We start from the raw sequence: 21316 nt of genomic DNA, 5'->3' as shown, positions 1-21316 counted from the left end.
TGAGTCTTCTGAAGTCCTCTTTCCACTTTGAAAGATGAAAGTGACTGTGTCTACTTTTAATCCGTACATCTGTGCATGATCCATAAATGGAATACCCAGGTGCAGTAGAGAAATGTCATTATTGCTTGACCACTCTCCACAAATCAATTTTTTGACGCTACTACATTGCCCTATGTACATGTGAAATATGGACTGACTTTTTAAATATGAAAGGTAAACTGAATAGAGTGAAAGAGAGCAAAAGAAAGAGAGAGAAGATGAAGAGTTATACATATATACATATATGATATATAAATGTCATTTACAGAAGGCCGTTTGTGTCTTTTCCGTTCTAGTTACACATATAATATCTCCTGTACATGAATGCTTATGCAAGGTAAGTTGAACCACATCCCAACACTTACCTCCTTCTACATAGAGCTTCTCTCCTGCATGCCCAGTAAGTGTGTATCTAGGTGTGTGTGTGTATCTAGGTGGGTGTATCGATGCAGAGCACGTGCATTTGCAAGACCCATATGTCTGGCGGGCTCCCCCCCCCCTACTCCTTTCTGAGCCCACTGATGTAAAACATATGGCAGGTTAGACAGATGGATGGACTGGATCGGACCACGCACACACACGCTCACTCACACACACGCACACACACACACACACACACACACACACACACACACACACACACACACACACACAGGGCAGTTCCTAATGGCTGTGTTCTGCAGACAGCCCTGTAATGAAAACCACTCATCATGAACTGATTGTGAAATAGTCTAGAAACAGACTGTTTGTGTAGATTTTCCACCACATATTCTGTTATTTCTCTAAACCTCTCACATTCTTTTGCTTTGTCGCCGTAATTATATATATATAGGTTAAAAACAATGAGCTCTATAGCCTTATTTCCACAGGTTTTGATACACACCCAATACTTGTGAGTTAGATGTAGTTGGCTCTGAACAAGGAATATGTGTGATTAGTTGCAATATTTTTTCAGGAGACTTGAGGAATACCAAGGATTACAGCGTGGGTCCGTCCCTGTTTCCTCATCCTCTCTCTAACAGGGAGTGGACCCCGCTGAGATCCATCCCAGCACTACGGTGATGTAATGTGGACACAGTCTCTGAGCCCCTTTGAACAGCAGATCCATGTAGCGTGAAAATGTTTACAAGAGCCAAAATGTATAGCCGATTTAACACACGGGTTCACCAAGTAATGTCATAACTATCTCATATCCTCGTGAGATGATTTCCTTAAAGACACAAGTGAGGCGCAGTGAAGAGGAACTTAAACAACTCGGGTTGTCTAACAAGTCACACATTCTATCTTCTTATTCGGTTGTCTTCCCGGGAACACAACGTGAAGGAGAGACTATTGTAAAAAGAGTGACTTCTCCACAGGGGGTAGTGATGCACTTCAGCCTCATGTGGCCAAAGTGAGTATTACAACAACAAAAGTGAATATTCTGGCAATTGCTTTTGCTACCTCTTCGTAGTTACTAATCAAAGCACAAAAGGTGTTGACTTTATGTTAAAAATGGCGACAAAAAACAAAAAAAAGCTGTCTAAAAAGTTTCTTGTGGGTTGCGTAATTGTCTCCAGCTATTTCAAACTTCTGCATAAGTGCACTCTTAATAAATACCACATTTAAAAGGTCACTGCTCTGCCACCGAGTTTGACCTGTGAGAGGGAAAGAGCTAAACTAAAATGTACCTCCAGGGCTCAATAAATAATTCTCTCCTCGTCTTACCTGGAAGTCGTCTGTGGGGAACTGCAGCATGTCCCGCAGGACATCACTGATGATCTGGGTCTTCCTCTGCAGGATCACATTCTCATAGTCCAGGGGCTCGATGATCTTCGGCTTTACCTATAAGAGAGGATTACAGCTGTGGATTAGCAACATGTGGCAAGGTAGACTTTGGAAATACTTGTGGGTTTGTTGACCAATGCTAATGTTGATAAGGGTATCATTGCATGGGATGAGTTACACATCCAGGGTATTCACACTGTCTGGAAAACAAGTTGCTATTGTCTTTCAACAGAGTTACTGGCAGCTACAGCAGCAGGAGTTGGCACAGAGACACACATGCATGTGAGTTAACAGAAGAGGAGATGCTAGTTGAGAGAAGCGAGGGACGGATGCATGAGTGAGAGTCTGTGTGTGCCATTGTACCAGTCACAGTGTCATGAGCTCACGTTCAATACTTGAACTGGAGAAGTAAGAAGTAGTCATTGCAACTCTACAAATCTGTTCTCTGAGGCATGAACTCATAACAGTTCCCACAGCAGGAAAATATACAGTCCAAATGAGATCCTTCATGCCATAGTAAATCCTTATGCTACATTATGGCGGTAAGATTAAGGAGCATTGTTCATGATCTAGCCAAGATTAAACTCCCCCGGCACTGCAGACGTCAGATCTAACATTCCAGAGAAAACACCCGAGGGATTCCTCCAGCATGTCCTCCCTCAATAAGCCTGACTGTGATATTAAAAAATCATTGTTCACATATGATTAACACGCGTGGTTGTGTCTGCATAACAAGAAATATAAATTAGCTTACTAATACTGCTCTGTGAGGCTGCATGTTTGTGCTTTAAGCCCTAAGACAGTATGAAACAGAACGTTTGGAAGTAAACAATCCATTTGACAAATGTAACCAAAAGTTGTCACCTTACTGTACATTCATTTAATCATTCCTGGCTGCTGGGCATAGATATGATCCACATTATTTGGATTAGCCCCTTGGTGTGGATCCAATGAACACATAACACACTGAGACCAATTAAACAGTCTGACCATAGATTTACATCCTGGTTCGCCCCAACCAATCCTCCTGATGACGTAATGAAAATATCCCTCCATATCTCTCAGCCCTTTGGATGCACAACATCATCTGATAAGCAGAACATCGTTGGTTCTGATTTCCAACTGGATCATTTCCATTCAGACGGAAGATAACAAGAAGCAGCTGTGAAAGTAATTATCTCACATGAATATATTAAAGACACAGATGTGTCATCAAGTTTGATTTAAAGGCTCTTATTAGGCTTTTTAAGCTCAAATACGTTCAATGTAATAATACTCTATCACTCTGTAAGGGAAATGTAGAATAATCTTGATTTGATTATCAAAAATAATCTGAATTTAGGGAATTGTGCAAAAAGAAGCATCTTTGCAGTTAACAATAGTCTCACTAACGCTAGTCCAACTATGAAATGTCTATACCTTTAAGAGATGATTAAATAAAAGTATGTCAACTTGCCTCTTCATCTTTTCACCAACTTTGCAGCCAACCTGCCTGACTCTGAAGCACAGGAAACATTAATGAACAAAGAGAGCCACAAGTGCTCCATTTCCTACAAAAATATCAACATGTAACCCCCTGGGGAGGTGTGCCCTGAAGCTGCTATTTCCCATTTCCGTCTCCCCCCTTTTAAAAAATCTTCAAAGCTGCTCTTGAGACTGGATCTTAGAGATAAAAAAACTTTTTTTAAACAAAGGGTTCTACTTACAACTACTAGAACGAGAGAGGATTTGAAATATGATTGACTCCTAGGAAAAAGATGGCACACTTACCGCCACCACCTGAGACCCAGCCTCCACCTCTGCCTCTATCTCAGCCAGGCTCCTGTACTGCTGTGGAGACTCTATCACCATCTCCCTTTTGGGGGCTTTGCCGGCCCGGCCCTGCATGGTGGTCAATCCTGCCTGCATGTCAACAGGTGTGAACTCACTGCACACACACTGCCATGGCACTGAGCGGCCCACAGTGTGTGAAGGTGGAGAGAGCTTTGTCTATGTCCAGTCAGATTCCCTCTGTACTCAATCACAATGGCCCTGCCTCCCTCTCCCTCTCTCCCCTCTGTCTCTCATCAGAAGGGAAGGGCCCCTCCCACCCTCACAGCTGTGCAGCTGCAAGAGTGTGTGTGGAAAGGAGTGTGTGTTCATATCTACAGTATGTGTGAGGAGGCGGGGAAGAGGAATGGACCACTCCCCCATTCAAAACTTAGAAGAGGCCCTGAGATAATGTTGTCATGTGTCCACCTGCATGAGTGTGTGTGCATTGGTGTGTGTCGGAAAAAAGACAACGCTGAAAGAAAAGAATGTATGACAAAACGTTTAGTCACATTTTAAGTTGCAGCCTACAAATTAGAGTGTAATATTCTGTACATTAAGGCTACTAACAACCTAAATGTCTATAATAATAATAATAATAGGGCACCAAAAATACTATTACTCAATATAGGTTTTGTTTTTTTTAAAGCTCCGATTGATGCTGACTCAGGTCCCCAGACACAGCACAGGGGTTTAAAGCCAATTATTTTAGTGGCCACATCAAAAAAGTACAACTTCCCGACCCATCTTGTGATGCCATTTGGCCGAATAAGACTTTTTCCCATTGACTTACACTGGGAAAGAGATCTGTACATTCTGATTTCAGCTTGCAGGAACAAACTTCATTTAATAATTAGGTACTAAAAGTTCTAACTTATATCTGAATCCAGAGTTATTTCTGTGCTGCCTTTCGTTTGAATGGGCCAAAACAACGTGGCTGAGGGATAGGGTTAAAGGAAACGCTACTGCGCTTTCTCTATATTCCCACAGATGTGGAAGGATTTTGGTAATTGAATACCTAAAGGGTGAACTTCTATGCGCCATGCGCCACTGAGCAAGTTTGCTTCATACATCTACTGTGAGGATGACGCTAGTGATCTTTGGCTAGTGAAGCTCTGACAACGGATTATAAGTAGAGTATTACTGCTGATGTACTCGATGTGTGTGGCTGTATTAGCCCATGAGCTCTACCTTAGAGAGGATTAAAGGGAGGGGCCTGTCGATATTAGGTCATATCAGATATGTCGGTATAGGTATGCCTGTCAGCAGATAAAGTATAGGGAATGAAAGCACAAAAATCAAACTGCATTAAAAGGGGATGTACAAATGTTGCAGCCTGCATACTTTAAAATAAATGATAGTTAAAGTGAAAATGTGCATATTGTCCTGTTACTAAAAAAGAATGCCCAATGCTTTGGCTTAAATTGAAAAAAGATACATGCATTATTTTTCACTTATGGAAAAAGCCTTGGCCGAGTGCTCTTAAAGTTGTTTATGATTATATGTCCAAACAGAACGATCCTCTACGTTACCTCAAACAGTTGTGGATCCTACATTGGATTGAAAAACTGCGACACTGTTGACATTTCTAAAAATAACTGTCATAAGCAGCAGCAACAGTTTTTAGACACTCAATCTGTGTTCATAAAGTTCTACTCCCCATTGATATTTTGTTCAGCTTTGAACTGCAGCTCAGTGTATCCGCTGCAACGGGCACTCACAGCGGGGTCAGTTCAAACACTCTCCCCCTTTATCCGGCTCTACACACACTCGCCTGCTGCTTCAGGAACGGGGTGACTTGCCCCTTGTTTCTCCATGCAGTCAGCAGCGTTCTCTCCGAGGAGGATCCCTATCCTTTAATCTTTGAGGCGCCGTGGCTCAGCTGTTTTCTATCGGAGAGAGTGTTTCAGAATGATGACATTTAGAGTTTTTAATAAGGAATTACTGAGGGTAAATCTATGCAAATCCAGACTCTCTTATGCTGCGTTAGACACAACTCCCAAACCACAGCGCTTTTTACAAGGCACTGAATCTTTCTGACTACACAAGCATGGGTAATAACTCATGCAAGAGAAGTTGGGGCTCTGTGCAGTCAGGGTGAGAGGGGGGAGAGGTGGGATGTCAGAAAGAGGGGATGACATGCCACGGGTTAGGAAGACTTCAAAGGCCGTTGTCTCTCTGGTGCAGTTTCAGCGCCATCCCTCCTAACAAAATGTAGCACAAAGGCGGGCAATGGTGTGTGTGTGTGTGCAAGTGTGTGAGTTTTACAGCAGCGCTCTCTGATGTGTGAGGCACAGAGCATCATTTGCATAACTTGTTTTAACTGTACTCGCTTCAAAGGGACTCGCTGAAATGTACCATTCAGAGAAATAAGTTATTTTAAAATACGGGAAGCTGTAAAATAATGTTGGTTCACTTGGTGAGGTGAGGTGGAACAGAATTTAAGAGCCACAGGAAGAACCGTCATGGATGGAGCAGCAGAACCAATGCAAGTGTATGTAAGCTACAGACTAGCCTAACAAAAGTAGTTATTTTAACCTAAATCGAGATCTTTTTTTAACCTTAACCATGTCGTTTTTTTGCCCAAAACTAACTGCGACTGTTTAACAACTTTAAACACTTGTTACCACGCTAAACACGCACAAACTTTATGCCTTAAGATACTACGCAAGAGGGGCATCAGCCCAAGCAGCAATATGATGAGAAGGTATGAGATTCCACCGAATATTTCAATATCATTCATAAGTTTTATAGCTGGGGGACAAAAAGACCTTCGTAATCATTCTGTTGAGCGTCTTGGCATCTGCTACTTGTCCCTCAAGATATTTTGCAGACTAGTCAAATTCCAAACAAACATGCTCCTTCTTCCAAACTCATTTCCTAGATCGGACTGAGAGATTAAACAAAATGGGCAAACTCAGTGTGTTCGAAAGGGTATTTTGGGGGTGAAGTATTTAAAGCAAATGGAATGCAGCTCTGTGATTTGACTTTCCTCTGGCCTGAGTGTGTAGAGATCTGCTGACTGTACTGCATCCCTGCCTTCCTGCCCAGGCCTCAGTGACAGCGTCACCAGCTCAGCGTGATAATCAGCCTCTTGTCAAAGACCCAGGCTGCACTGAGGTCATCCTTCTTCATTCACCCACATCTCTGCAGCGCTCTCTCATGCCATCACGCTTCCTGGAGCTATCGCTGGTTCTACGCCAGCGATAGCTCCAGGGTCTGTGTATGATGGGAGTGCAAATGAGTTTACTCGACCATCTGCGTAAGAGCATGACAAAAAAATACAAAAAAGAAGAGAGAGAGAGAGAGTGAATGACTAGGATGGCGTCCGTTTGTTTTTACACAGCTTGAACCCATTAGGATATGTGAGTCTTCCACACCCTTCCCAAGAGGCACACACACACACACACACACACACACACACACACACCCACACACACACACACACACACACACACACACCCACACACCCACACACACACCGCCCCAGACATAGAGCGTCACACAAGTCTATTGAGAATTGCATAAGGGCAGGTTGACGTAATGTTTGGGAGCAAACCATTACTCCAGGCACCCTGGGGAGAGAAAGTGTGAGGGTGTTGCCTGAAAAGAGGTGAAACGTCCCCCTCACACTGACACACACACACACACACACACACACACACACACACACACACACACACACACACACACACACACACACACACACACACACACACACACACACACACACACACACACACACACACACACACACACACACACACACACACACACACACACACACACACACACACACACACACACACACACACACACACACACACACACACACACACACACACACACACACACACATTTGTCAAAACCATTGCCCATCACACAGATTATCCTTTCATCAAAGAAGCAAAGAGCCGCTCTGTCTTGTGGTCAACATCATATTACTGTAGCTCCAGGTAGTGCAGCGGAAAACATGTGGGACGAGTTAAATATGATACGAGAGAGGGGAGTTCCACACTCTCTATGATGTCAGAGCTCTCTGAGGTGCAGAGAGTTCGGTACGGCAACATTCACTGAAGCGAAGAAAGTCCCTGCATGGGATTAGTCCATCGAGCATGTATATTAATTCAGTCTTCTCTTTGTATGTTTACAAACTAATAATCCATAGTTGGAACAAGACCAGCATACTAAATGTCAAAACTAAAATGTCCAAGGCACTGCTCTGAAAAGCTATTTTGTTTTCCAGCTGAACTATCATTTGGAGAATGGAATAGAATTGAATTGTTGTCTTCAAGAGAAGGTTAGAGGGGACCCTGCATCCAAAAGTGATAATGGTTTACAGTGAACGTCCTCTGACTTCACCCCCTCGCTAATGATTGTCCATTCATTCCCTTTGATTTAACACAGGGCAGGCCGCTAATGGAGCTATCTTGAGGGGAAGTGGCTTAAAGTAGCAGAGCATAAATCCAGGTGGGAGACAATATGGCAACTGACTATGGAAAAAACGTATCGTATATCTCATCGCAGCCCAATGTTGAGCTTTTGATGTGATGCACCAGTAATTGTGCGGTCGGAGGCACTGAAGATACAGTTGACTTCTAGGTGGAGTTCCTCAGGGGAGTCTATTAGGGGGATTATTAACCAAGATTCCGTTGATCTTTGCAGCAACTCATGTTTAATCCGACGACTCTCAAGTCTATTGGTAAATTATTCATTTTGTACCTCAAGAAAGACATAATAGTATATGTGTTGGATACGCAATAGAAACTACTGTAACTCAAGCAAGTGGAGAACCATTTTTTGTATCTTTTTAAACTGGAAAAAAGTGGAAAATGACTGAAAATGACCCACACGAGTAATATTTCAAAGCAGGTTTACCAGCGCATTGTTGGGAAACAAGAGTTGAGATCCTCTCAGACTCAGTGCTTCCTCTTCCTCCTCCAGAGCCCCCAGCTCCACCGCCCCCTTGATGTAGACACAGTTCCTCTCAAGGATGGAGCGCAGCCCCTCCAACAGAACCACGCTGCTGGTGCATCCCATGGTGCCACCAAACACTTGCCAACACCATGCAGGGAAGAAATGAGCCTGATTTCGAAACTCTCCGCCTTAATTTCCAAGTATTTCTCAACCTTGACCTCTCCCACAGAAAGGCATCTTACAGGTGTACTGGAAAGTCACTCAAGGATGCCCAGTCATTCTGCTTGAAAACACAATCTTCCAAAGCAAATCCCAGCCCAAGGAAGTCCTATCCTCCTGTGTGCAGCTCAGCGGGGATGGAGGAGCTGCTCATTCAGACGGAGCAGGGCGTAGACTCTCCGATTCCTCTTCCTTCCTTCCTCCTTCTGCTCGAGGATGAGGATGCACAGGCGCGCTCACTTCGCTCTCTCCCTCTCGCTTCTCCTTACTGCTTTGCTTTCTCTCCCTCTTTTCTCAGCCTTGCCATCTCTCTCCATCACTGCCTGTCACCTTCCCTTCTCCTCTCCTCCCAGCAGGCTCTCTCCCTCCCTCGCGCTCGCAGCTTAGTCATTTCTCTGACTCCGCATGCTTTGTCAATGGTAAAAGCAGCCGGTTAAAACACACACACACACACACACACACACACACACACACACACACACACACACACACACACACACACACACACACACACACACACACACACACACACACACACACACACACACACACACACACACACACACACACACACACACACACACACACACACACACACACACACACACACACACACACACACACACACACACACACACACACACACACACACAGTGGCTGCAGCAGACAATGTTTTACCCTCTGCCTTCTTTCCCTCCTTCTTCCATTAAATTACAAGCGATGTAGTCATCTTTCTTTCACATGCCCTCCAAGACGTAAGAAGGAATGATTTAACTTCCCTTGTCCCGCGGTGCCAGGCTCACAGCCATTAACACTTGGTCCGACTGATCCATTAAGCATGATGAGTCATAGGACAAACCTGGCAACGCTCTGCAAATCATTTCATTAACATCACAGCATCCTCACATCTTTCTTGGTGTTAACTGGAGAAAGACAGGCTTCTTTATGTAAGGCTAATTTAAATGCACATATAAACAGTTCTCAGAATTAACTTCAGCTTCTCTCCGGCTGCTGGCGTAAATATTTCATCAGACACTTTCACCTACTTCTAAGTGCATGACGCAGCAAATTGTTCAGAAGGAAATTCATTCGAAAAAGCAAGAAAGAGCACCAAGAGGAAGCAGTGTATGGAGGGATTTTATAGGGACCATTAATAGCAATCAGACAAAGGTATGTATGCTTCATACAGTATATGCTGAAATGTTGCCGTGGAATAATTTCAAGAACTTTAAGCTTGAAGTATTTCCAAAAATAAGAATTATTTTGTTCAGAATGGAAGTCACAATTATTTTTATAAATGTAATAATTTACTTTTAAAAGGACATGGATTAATTCTTAACTGCAGTGCATTTTCAAGTAGTTTATATATAATTTTTACTTTTAAAATATGCATTATTTAAATCATTTTGGCTTAAGCTAAACTACAAATGCAAACAGTGCCTTAGATTGAGAAGTGTCAAATATAGTGTAATGTAAAATATATATAACAACTTGATTTCTACCATAAGAAAAAACACCCAGCACAAACTAATAGAGTAAAAGTCCAAATAAAATAGCTTCATATCATCTTCATATAGTTAGTAATAGTAGTAAATAATCATAATTGGTGGAGCTTCCCTTAGACGTTACGAGCTAGTTTGTTTCATTGCAGTGGTTTGATGCTCATTAAAAAAGCCTCAACAGCATTCTTTGAACAATGTCATTACATTAGGCCTGTGCTTAGAGGACGCATTCATCTAATGAAATCCAAACTGTAGCCCATAATGCACCCAGTGACCTTTTCTCACAGACATCAGCAAACTGTGGAGACCACAGATTGCACCGGACCACAACGTGATTTCATCAGAACCCACAAAACACATTAATGAGTTGTAAACAGGGAGCAAGATGAAATCCGCCTCAGTCAGCAGATATAATAATAATGCTCTTCTCAGATGCTCATACTCTAATCCTCTTAGCAGTCTGAAGCATTTCTCCCTGATCATAAATTTACTCCACAAACTTTTTTGGATTGGTAGAATAAAATGAGGTGAACTCCTAATGACATATATGAGAGATTAAGGTTGTTATCATGGCAACAACACACTGTTATGTTAGAGAAAGTAAAGAAACTAATTAGGGATAATTCTGCCAAAACACAACGTCATAGCAAAAGCTGCATAAACTGCATATATCAGAGTGTGTGTTCAGATTTATAGGGGGAATTACTAAATTAGACCATTATTTCCATGACTAATCACTTTGAAAGTCCTGTGGCATAAATAAATGCTGACACACAAATACATCCAAACCATGCTTCCTTTCCACTGGACTGAGAAAGCACAAGTCTTTGTCTTTTAAATGTTTACAGCATGCTCCTTTCTGCACAGCTTAAAGGAAAAAGGTATGACACATGCATCACTGCTGCCCCCCACAGGCGAAAAAAAAGACTTCATCTACCTCAGCAAAAAAATGCAGCGTAGGGACACGTAGTCGTGAAAGGATATATTGTAATGTGACCAAGAGTAAAGCAAAGCAATGGTTTCAAAGACGGCACGGCAGCCACGTTTCACTGCAGTGGTTTGATGTAAGGCGCATGGAAAACAATCTGGGATTTGTTGTGCAAAAATAGGCCTGAGAGTTTGAATCTACTCAGAGCTTTAAGTCTGAATGTATGATTACATGGCATTAACACAAGTTCGTTTTCATTAATGAACATGCAAAGTGTTAGGGACTCTGTGAGGCTGTACTTAGACATTGTAGTGCTTTCAGCTAAAGCTTAATATGCTCACATGCTCAAACTGACAATGCTCACATGTTGATGTTTAGTAGCTGTAAAGTTCATTGTAGCTTAGCATGGTGGCACGTGAACAGTTTCCAATTTACATTTAACAATAAGAAAAGCTAAGGTTGATGGGGATGATATGTGTATAGCAGATTTGTGGATATAAATTAAAGAAATAAACAAATTATAAAAAGAAGAAATCGACTTTTGATGTTTGGATACATGTATATGTTGAATGGACATAATAGTATATTGAATTAGCCCATGTCCACAGCAGGGAGAGTAGTTGTGACTTGTTTATCGATTGCTTTCCATTCATAAATGGCCCAGATCATGTTCCTATTGTTCTTTTAGTTGAAATAGTGCTGTGATTCTCTTCATCTCTGACAAAATGTGCCAATGGTTTCACCAGGGACTTGAAATGAGGCTAATAATAATGAACGTTGCAGCAGAATCTAGGTTACGCTCGTGTGATTTGGGTATTGAGTACATCCTGAAAGGCCTGCAGGTAATCTGCAAGACTAGAGGACAGGAGCCTTGTGCCCAATGAAATAAAGAACATGGATTTTGTTTAATACTCTTCTTGACTTAATAGACCTGGCTTTAGCCTCGTTTATAATGCAATCTAACTAGGTTAACTGCTCTGATTCTATCATCTCAGCCAACCTTCACATGGAAGGATCCTCATGTAGACAAAATGATCACAAATGTTTTCCACTCTAATGGGACATTGCTATTTCTACGCAGAGAACTGGGTGTGCAATTGTGTCAACTGGGTCAGAATAATTAATTATGGTCACTGGCCATTTCTCTGCAGACAAGCCTGGCTGCTGACTACTGATTGAAGTAGCAACTGCTTTGTTAATGGGGTGAAATTAAAGACAACGTTGAACTCTACCAATTTCAAAGACTGTGTCCCAAATTTAAATACATTTTATACTAAACGAAAATGAGTCGTTTGTGTGAATCAGACTGTGTCTTTGGAACATATTTTATGTTTTCCTTTGAGCATTCTTTGGGTCGCCTCGAAAGAAGCGCATACACTTCTGCAAAGCTTTTAAAGTAATAAAGTAAAATGAATCATTATATATTATATCATGAGACTTTTCATAGTGCTTCAGGCATGTAATTACATTAGCAGCTAGTCTTTAGGACAAATGAAAAAGATGATCCGACAATTCAGTTGTTTACTGTCTACTTTTCACAGTAATGAGACATTTATTTAAAAAATATCTTTTGGAGTTTGTGAAACAGTCTGCTAACCATGAAATGTAATGTCTGCAAAATGTAGGCATATTCTTACAATAAACAACAAAAGAAGCCTGCAAACACAGAAGATGTTGTAATAAGTTGAAATCTCCCTTACACGCTCTCTTAAATGAACACTGCAGGCCATGCAGAACCAACTAAAACATGTAGCAACGATCCAATAAAAACGATGTGTCACTCAAACAAGAACAGACCTTTTCCATTGTGAGCCTGCAGGCTATAAAGCACTGATCAGAGCATTCTTGTTTGCTGAATGTGGTGGAAACTGGCAACATCTCAGAATCATGTCATGAAGTAGGAACTCTGTATTACAGTGATGTATCTTGCTGTTTTCTTGCAGGAGAAATGAAGGCTCAAAGGCAGGAAACATACACAAACACACACATGGCAGACTGGCCATGAAAGCAAAAAGGCGGTGCATGTTTACGCCAGCATTTAAGGGTGGGAACGACATAGATTATGAGGTAGCCTAAATAAAGAAGACATGGAAACCACACGGCCAGAAAAGCCCTAGTCTCAGCTATCAGAGGCAGCAGCTCGTGACACCACAAAGCCAGCAGACGACCAAACGCCCTGCTCCATCCCAGGTCCCGTATCATGACACACATATAGGTCAGCAGTGCTAAAGCATCTGCAAATCTGCAGATTATCTCTGCCGGGGGTTTTCATGCTCTAATCAGAATAAATCCCCTGAAGTGGAGTTCAATCTTTAGTGGAATACCAGTTTGACCTACAGATCTGAAATGGGTGGTGCAGGGATGAGTCCTAGCATTTTGACACTTTGTTTCCTTATTCTCAAAGTCAATTGTTATTGAATATTTGACTGTTTTTTTGGACATATTCCTGAAAATAAGGTCGGTACCTAATACAAGCTTCCAAGATTTTTACACTTTGTTCTACGCCATAAAATAAGTAAATACCTAAATGGCACACACCCAGTTCTCTGCGTAAAAGTTGAAATTTCCCGTAGTGTGGAAAACCTTTGTGACTAAATGAGGCATGATAACGGCAAACATTAGCCGCCTTTAGCTTATTGGTGGTGATGTGAAGTCATGTGACCGTTTATTTAAAAAGGTTGCGTAGATTATCCTGCTGAACAAAGACGTGTTAGGTATTAACGAGTGTTTGACAAATATCTTATATATATAGGGCAATATGTTATTGTTTGTATGAATTTCTAAATGTGTGTTGGCATGAAAAAAATCAGTTATAAACGTATTCAGCACGCAGGGAGAGAGAATAAAGACGTATAAAACCCCTATGCAAGCATTTCCCGCAGTTGGAAGTGATTATTAAAGCTGCAGGGGCCGTCTTTACTGCTCCACTGCTGGGCCTGCACTTTGTTTACTAAGGTAGCTACGAGCCAGCCACGCCTGCAGTAACTATGGCGGGGCCAGCAGCTTACTTGCCTGATCCGGCCTCAGACTTGATTTGAGATGATTTATCACATAAGCAGGAATTCATAATTGATGGTCCCTTAGGGTGCTTAGTGTGACAACGAGTTACGGAAGAGAAAGAGGGCAAGTTTAAAAATAGCCAGGACACCAACCATGGTCTCATCCATTATTAAACACAGTGCAGGGCTCTGATATGACATCCATTATGCCATTTCACACAATGTGGATTAAAACTGAATAAAACGTCTACTATTACACAATATATAGAATGTGCTCCACTATACTTGGAAGAAGAGTAACACTTGAGACTCTATGAAAACGTATCTTTCATTGAAAAAATACTTCCTCCATCCTTTTGGATTCAATTCATGCATCACAGCTCAACCCAAGGCCAGCCAACCTGCTTTTTCCAAGGAGAAATCTGAGCCGTTGACAAAATTCTCTGATGTCTAGTATACTATATATATATATTTGCTTTTACCATACCAGCCTGTCAGTTTCCATGTCGAATGGGCAGGGGAAACAGCTGCACCATAAGTACACAGTCTAAAATAGAGGGGCAGCAGAAGTACTTTCACACTGAAGTACTATTACAGGCACATAATGGGACCCAGATGCATACCTTGTGATCTGAAAGTACAAAGTTTAAACCTTTAAGTACAGATTTCTGCTAATACAGTCTGAATTTAATGAACAGTTGCCCCAATAACTGAAAGGGACATTTGTTTACTTGTCATGGGTAGTGCTACTAAGCATCTGAAAACCATGATGTCATCACTCAACTTGACTTTGAGACTAAATAATATAAAACAGGAAACTTATGTGACAAATAGGAGGTGTAGAGTTTGATGAGAGTAACCGAAACATAGGGACACCCTGCAAATGCAAGGGATTTGATCAATAGGCAATAGGCCCAATCACAACTGTTTTGCCTTATTTTAGTGACGTTTTTAGTCTGAAATGTCTTCGTAGCAATGCTTCAAGTTAAGCCCTATTGAAAACAATTATCACTGATCATTGGAGGAAGGCTGGTGAAGGATAATGAGATTTTGGTAATTTGCTACTGGTAATCTTCCTCCTGTATACAATCCCTTTGCAAGAGCAGCCAGAGTGAACCATTACAACATTGGAGAAACATATAACATGCAAAAAAACATATTTTGAATAGTTCAAACATTAGTTAATTCAATGCAATATTGACACGCCCGTCATTTTTTTCAACTAAATGCATAACATCTGCTCCACTTGGCTCCTCAGCCAATTGCTTCACTGCACTAAGAAGTCAATGATGCACAGTATGAGTGTAACATGATGAGCCATGCCCAGGCCCAATACAAACTCCTTAGCACTAAACAGGTCTCTTGAACACTGGTCATGTGACAACAGGCCTTTGAAAGAAACCTGCAGTCTCAGCCATACATTATATCAGCTAGTAGAGTTTCATTCTACTGAATTTATACTTCACCTTAAGTGAGCTGGCACTGTTTTAAACTGATGTTATTGGTGTATATAGGATACACAGACCATGTCAATATAACTTGACAGTTGAGGTGGGTTTGATGTCTCCCAGGTCTCAATATAACTGAGATTAAACTGTCTGCGTCATTTCATGACTTTATTACAAGATCAGTGAGCGCACTGGGACCATGGAGAGAGACAGCAGCCATTACTCAGCTGTTTCTGTCTAACCTATCTGGTTGCAAGTTGCACCTGGGGGGTTCAGGTGACAGGATGAATTAAAGAAGTATGCAGGCATTTGTGTGTGTGTGTGTGTGTGTGTGTGTGTGTGTGTGTGTGTGTGTGTGTGTGTGTGTGTGTGTGTGTGTGTGTGTGTGTGTGTCTCCAGAGCTGGAGGTGTATATTTCAGTTACCTGGCAACTCATTTGAGAAAGTTGTAACAAAAGACACCCTGCAGAAAAAATGCACCACAAGTGTCACCATAACTATACAAGTAATTGTCTTCAAATAAATGATGTTATTCTGCTTATAAATTAAGAGACTATGGTTACAGACGCCATAGTTAGCAAGCACCTGCATGCAGTCTTCTTGCGAGTGCATAACAGACGGCGGAGTTTTTTCTCTTACCATCAACACTGACGTCCTCACAGCCTCGGAGACGCTCTGCCTCAGCTCTGCGGCGGTGCCCGGTTTGTTGAGCCCCCGGGCAAACTTCCTTGCCTCAAGTGGAGCAGAAGCCATAATATATCCCACCTTTCATTAGACAGTCTGGTACTGAGGAGATCAGACTTGGAGGGCTGTCCCAAGTGGCGGTACGAAGGTTAAAATCCCGCGCTCCAGGCTGTCCAACGTGCGTAAATGCACACTTGCGCTGTGTTATCCGGACATCACGCTTGTCTCAAACTTTACATTAGCCCCGCCATAGCTGTATTGGAAACAGTAGTCCAGAAGATGACTTTCCTTGTCAACTGCAATCCGAGAGCACCATCCAAAGCCTACGCTCTATCCCGTCGGCGGAGGTCCCTTGCGCAAAATGGCACGCCCCCCTTCCCAGTGTAATAATGCCCCGTGGGATAGGAATGAAAACTAAGTCGTCCATCATATTTGGAGGATATACGGAGGGGCTAATAAGTGCCACTCATGACTGCATAGAATAGGTGATATACTATATAACGACACTGCATTAACTCTACTTTGCGGCCACTTTATGATATTGTCCATCTTCTGCAATACTGTTTCCATAATAATAGTAGGGACTATTAAAGCAATTTAAACAAATTGATGGCTACATTGTGTACCAATACAAGATACATAAAGTATTTCAGTTGCAATAAAAAGTATGTTGAGGTTATATAACTACAGACTGCACACTGCTCTGCTGTAGGCCCAGGCTTACATTGCCACCTGCTGGAATAATTATTCTTTTAACTATACGGTTTGTGCTTAGGGCTTTAAACTCTGTATAAAGTTATTTGACCACGCGGGGGCAGTAAAGTAACACTAATACTTGTTAAGGTTTTAACCAATAAAGCCTTTATCTGCGAAACATTCAAATATCCATGTAAATAATAATAATACTTGATATGTTTTGTTGTGTTATTATTGTAATGCTTATGTAGCCTATGTGCATATGTTGCCCAGTAATGTAGCCTATATCCCATGTTTTTGCAATAATTAATGTATTTACAATAATAAATGGTTATGCAAATTACTGCAGGAGTTACATACCATTACCGACATGTTGCATTTAGAATGTCTATGTTGTTTTATGATGTCAATCTAAGCTAAGCTCTACAGTGTTTACAACAAATAGAACACGGAAGGACTTTGCAGCCTAATGCCTAAATGCAGCATATGTTTCCAGGTTGTTATATCCACAGTCTGCGGCACAGCGGCGCTGCACCACCCCTCCTGACTGTAGGACTGTCCTCCACCCCCAACACCACCCCCAAAAGCAACCTGATACCGGAGACGAGCGGTCCAGACAAGCCTGCAAACGAGGCGTTCCCCGCCGCCCTGCCTGCCTGTCTGTCTGCCCAGCGGAGCTCCAGACCGTAAATGCCAAACGCTACTGACTGCCTAGGGGAAGATCCGAGCCAGAGATATCCAACCCCTAACCCCGTCGTCTGCCACATCGGGAGTACGGATCTCCGTCTATCGCAACCCAGAAGAAGATCACTGTTGGCGCCGTTGACTTGTGACTGATCCCCCCCACCCCTACAACGATCGGGACCCGTAGAACTAACTGGCTAGCTGTTAGGCTAACATCGGTTAGCGTCGATTGCAGTCAGCTTGCAACCTAACCGAGCTAATTGGCTAACGTTTAAATGCCAAATGTTCACCTCTCGTGCGAAAGGGTGGACTATTCTTTTTAAAACGTACAACTGAGAATGGCCTGTACGTACTAATTTTAGTTGTGCATCGGTTCTTTTTGCGATATTTACCTTCTTTGCCTAAGTTTTCTAGTACCAGACAGTAGCCCTAGGCAGCTAGCATGTCAGCTAGCAGATATGGACGTTGTTGGCTGGCTCGTTGCAGATGGCAGATCAGTCAAACAAGTTAGCTTCTCGGTGTATCTGTCCGGGCTGTGCGGGAGTCGATAGCAGGACCAACTTTTATTGACATTACATTTTAGTTATCAAATCACGACAATCGACTCCAACACGACTTTGCCTCTTTTTTGGATCATTTTTCGATGTGTTGTTCCATGCCTGAGAGATCAGTTCAAGTTATTGACCTGACGTGAGGAGAAGAGTGTGAAAACAAAAATAAGAGGAGCAGAAGAAGTATAACGAGACTTGAAGGAGCAGCAACTACGAGACTACACTGTCATGGCTGTGAGCCGAATCACGATGAAATCACTCGCTAAATATGGGTTTTGCCTGACGATTCTCCTGACTTCTGTGGCTGGTAAGTGGCTAAATAGTGAATTGATTTTTGTGGAAAGAGGTAAATGCTTCTTGTGAATATATGATGCTTTCCTTTAGGTTCTGATATTAGATTTTGACCAAATCGCAGGTTTGGTGCAGATTTTGTAGCCTGAATAATATGATCTAATCAACCTAAATTAAATGTTTTGAGTCTAGTGTTGATTATATGTATGTATAATTAATTATTATTATTATTTGTTGTATTATAATACAGACAGTTAGCCTTAACATCAGACACCATTTTCCAAAAATATCTCCTCCCAATGTGTTTTATGTGTCTGGGAGATCAGCCTGTTTGTCTGTCCCTTAACTATCCTTTCCATCTTGTTGTCTGTCTGACTCATATCTGGAGTGATCTCTGTAGTTGATCTCAATGTAGTTGAGTAAACCTTCATAGATATCTCCTCTTGAACAGAGTAGCAAGTGTACCCCTGGCTCCTTTTTAATCATTCTGTGTACAAAGGCCTGGAAAAACACTGCCAAACATACCGCAGTCCTTGTCTGCCAAGTTGTGCCCCTGTTTAAGACTTTGGGCTTAAGCCAGGCTTCTGTGAGACCTTGAGCGTGATAAGATAGTAGCTGTGCTGCATAGAGATGTTGGAACTGTGAATGCGAGGGGGGTGAAAGGTGGAATGTGTGGGAAGACAGGAAAGGTGTTTTACAAGATGGGTAATTAGGTTGTAGAAGTTCAACATGTTGCTTAGGCTCTGGCAGTGTGTTTGGAAATAGGAGGTCTTTTCTCATCCGGTGTTACAGCCGCATGCGTGGGTGTGAATGTGTGTTTAAACAGCTTCTTAATAATGTATTGTGTGAGTGTGTTTTATTGTTAAAGGCCCTCCATCCATTCACAGACAGGAAGCCCAAGATAATGTGTGCAGTGGAGAGAAATATGTGAGTGGCACAATTTCAACACAATGTGCAGAGAGACCCCATTTGCATTTAACTGACAAATGATGATTTGTAATCCACATTTAAATAAAATGACAAAAATGGAATGCAATTCTGAATGTTACAATGAGCAGACAGTATTTCTGACATCCTCTGATTACGAGCTCATACATCAGGATAGAAAAAGCACGCTGCTTTTAGTGAAATGTATAGAAAACTAAAGTAGATGAGTAAGGAAGCGAGGTGATTCAGCGAAGAGAGTGGGACATGATGCATTTACTGGAGGGATGAGTTGTCAGTTTGTGACGTATGATCAGTAACGAGGAGGCAGTGGAAAATGCTGAGTGCAATTTTCATCCCAAATCATAATATTCAGCTACATGTACAAATGTAATCTATCATGTCAGCATGCTGAAAGAATCTTATTGCCTTGCTAAACTCACCTTTTATGAGACATGGCATGCAAATTAGTTTTTCCCTGGAGCGCTTTAACGACTACAGTGACTGACAGAGGATTGACATATTCACTCAATAATCAACACAAAGGCGATTAATGGATACTTGTATGCATGCGTGTCATGTAAACAGCCAATAAATTCAAAGCGCAGCACCGTGCAAAATGAATTAGGGTAAAGACACGAATGAATGCCAAGTGGTTATATCGCAGTGCCAATTTATTTCCATGATACTTGTTATGATGGTAATAGGAGGTAGTGAAGTATCTAATCAGCTGGAGGTCTGACCCTACACTTTTCCCTTTGAGCCCAATGTTATTGCCCCCCATCACCCCCCTTTCCAATCTCAGCAATTACCTCTGTTAATTTCCTTTTCAGATGTATTTATTTCCCTACACCTTCCCTGTGTTTAACCTGTCCCCAGCTGCTCTTCCGTTCCCTGTCCCCTGTGACTAATCAATGTGTGGGTGTACGCTTGCTGCTCCAAAATCCGGAATAGAAGCGGTTCCAAACACGGCACAAGCTGGCAGAAGATACCTGCCGCATGACCACAGGTGTTCTTAAGTAATGACATTAGAACGGGATAGACTTTAGCACAAATTCTTATGGAGTAAGGTTAAACGTTGTAGCCCGTGCATGCTCATAATGTATTCATGCACTATTGTCCCAGGTAAGCTTGAGGTTTGGGGTTCCAAAAAGGATTATAGCAGATGTATTATCCCTCAGCATAAAAAGGGCTGCTCATTGGCTCCGCTTGTCCAAACTCTGTAGCTATGTCTCGTGGGCCCCATACTGCAGCGTTGACAGGCCCACTGTTCCCCAACCAGGCCGCTTCTCTCAAACCTCTCCAGCCAACGGGGGACTCTTGAAGCTGTCGGCTCTGTGGTCACATCAGCGGCTCAATAGAAAGGGACGTTATTGGCTGGAGATTACAGACTTGCCCTCAGTGGCTGTGAGGCTCTTTTTATTGCCAAGGCTATCTCAGATTGGAGCCTACAACATTTTGTGGAGCCAGGTACTAACTGCTGTTAGCCCTGGCATTTAATCTGGGATTTAAATGGCAAGGCTGGTTGGAGATGACTAAAATGTGAATGCATCAGAATAGTTTAAATGCCAAGTGAAATACATGCTCAGGAATGTTCCCTTTATGATATTGTAGCAGATACAATTTGTAAACTAGCAAAGAAAAAGGCTGTATTATGGAATGTCACTTAAGACACTTTATCTTGAACACTTTATGTTAATGTCTGTGTTTCAATTAAAAGCAATGATTTTGCCCAAAGCCATGGAGGCCCACACTACCACGCTGCATCACCTTTAGCACTGAAGCTAATCTGCTCAATGTGCATTATGGTCTGTTGTAGATGTGGGAATTGGACTCTGAATGCACAAGGTAAACAACAG

At 42.1% G+C, this 21316-nt stretch overlaps 2 protein-coding genes across 2 annotated transcripts in view; one reads left to right on the top strand and one right to left on the bottom strand.

Moving 5' to 3' along the window:
* The window catches only part of dock9b (dedicator of cytokinesis 9b), a 31048-nt gene extending 27215 nt beyond the window's left edge, over positions 1-3833 (bottom strand). Inside the window, 2 exon segments of the mRNA XM_079671829.1 lie at positions 1747-1863; positions 3577-3833. Of these exon segments, the coding sequence (XP_079527955.1) occupies positions 1747-1863; positions 3577-3714 (255 nt within the window). The 5' untranslated portion in view covers positions 3715-3833.
* Positions 3834-16391: 12558 nt separating this feature from the next.
* Positions 16392-21316, top strand: part of LOC307033386 (bone morphogenetic protein receptor type-2-like) — a 27702-nt gene continuing 22777 nt past the window's right edge. The window contains exon 1 of the mRNA XM_079671836.1: positions 16392-18549. Within this exon, the coding sequence (XP_079527962.1) occupies positions 18471-18549 (79 nt within the window). The 5' untranslated portion in view covers positions 16392-18470. The remainder of the gene's footprint in view (positions 18550-21316) is intronic.

The sequence above is a fragment of the Notothenia rossii genome, assembly GCF_949606895.1.
Source record: "Notothenia rossii genome assembly, chromosome: 3".
In the NCBI taxonomy this organism is placed as follows: Eukaryota; Metazoa; Chordata; class Actinopteri; order Perciformes; family Nototheniidae; genus Notothenia; species Notothenia rossii.
Note: the sequence above shows the minus strand (reverse complement) of the source record. Positions and strands in the feature narration are given on the sequence as shown.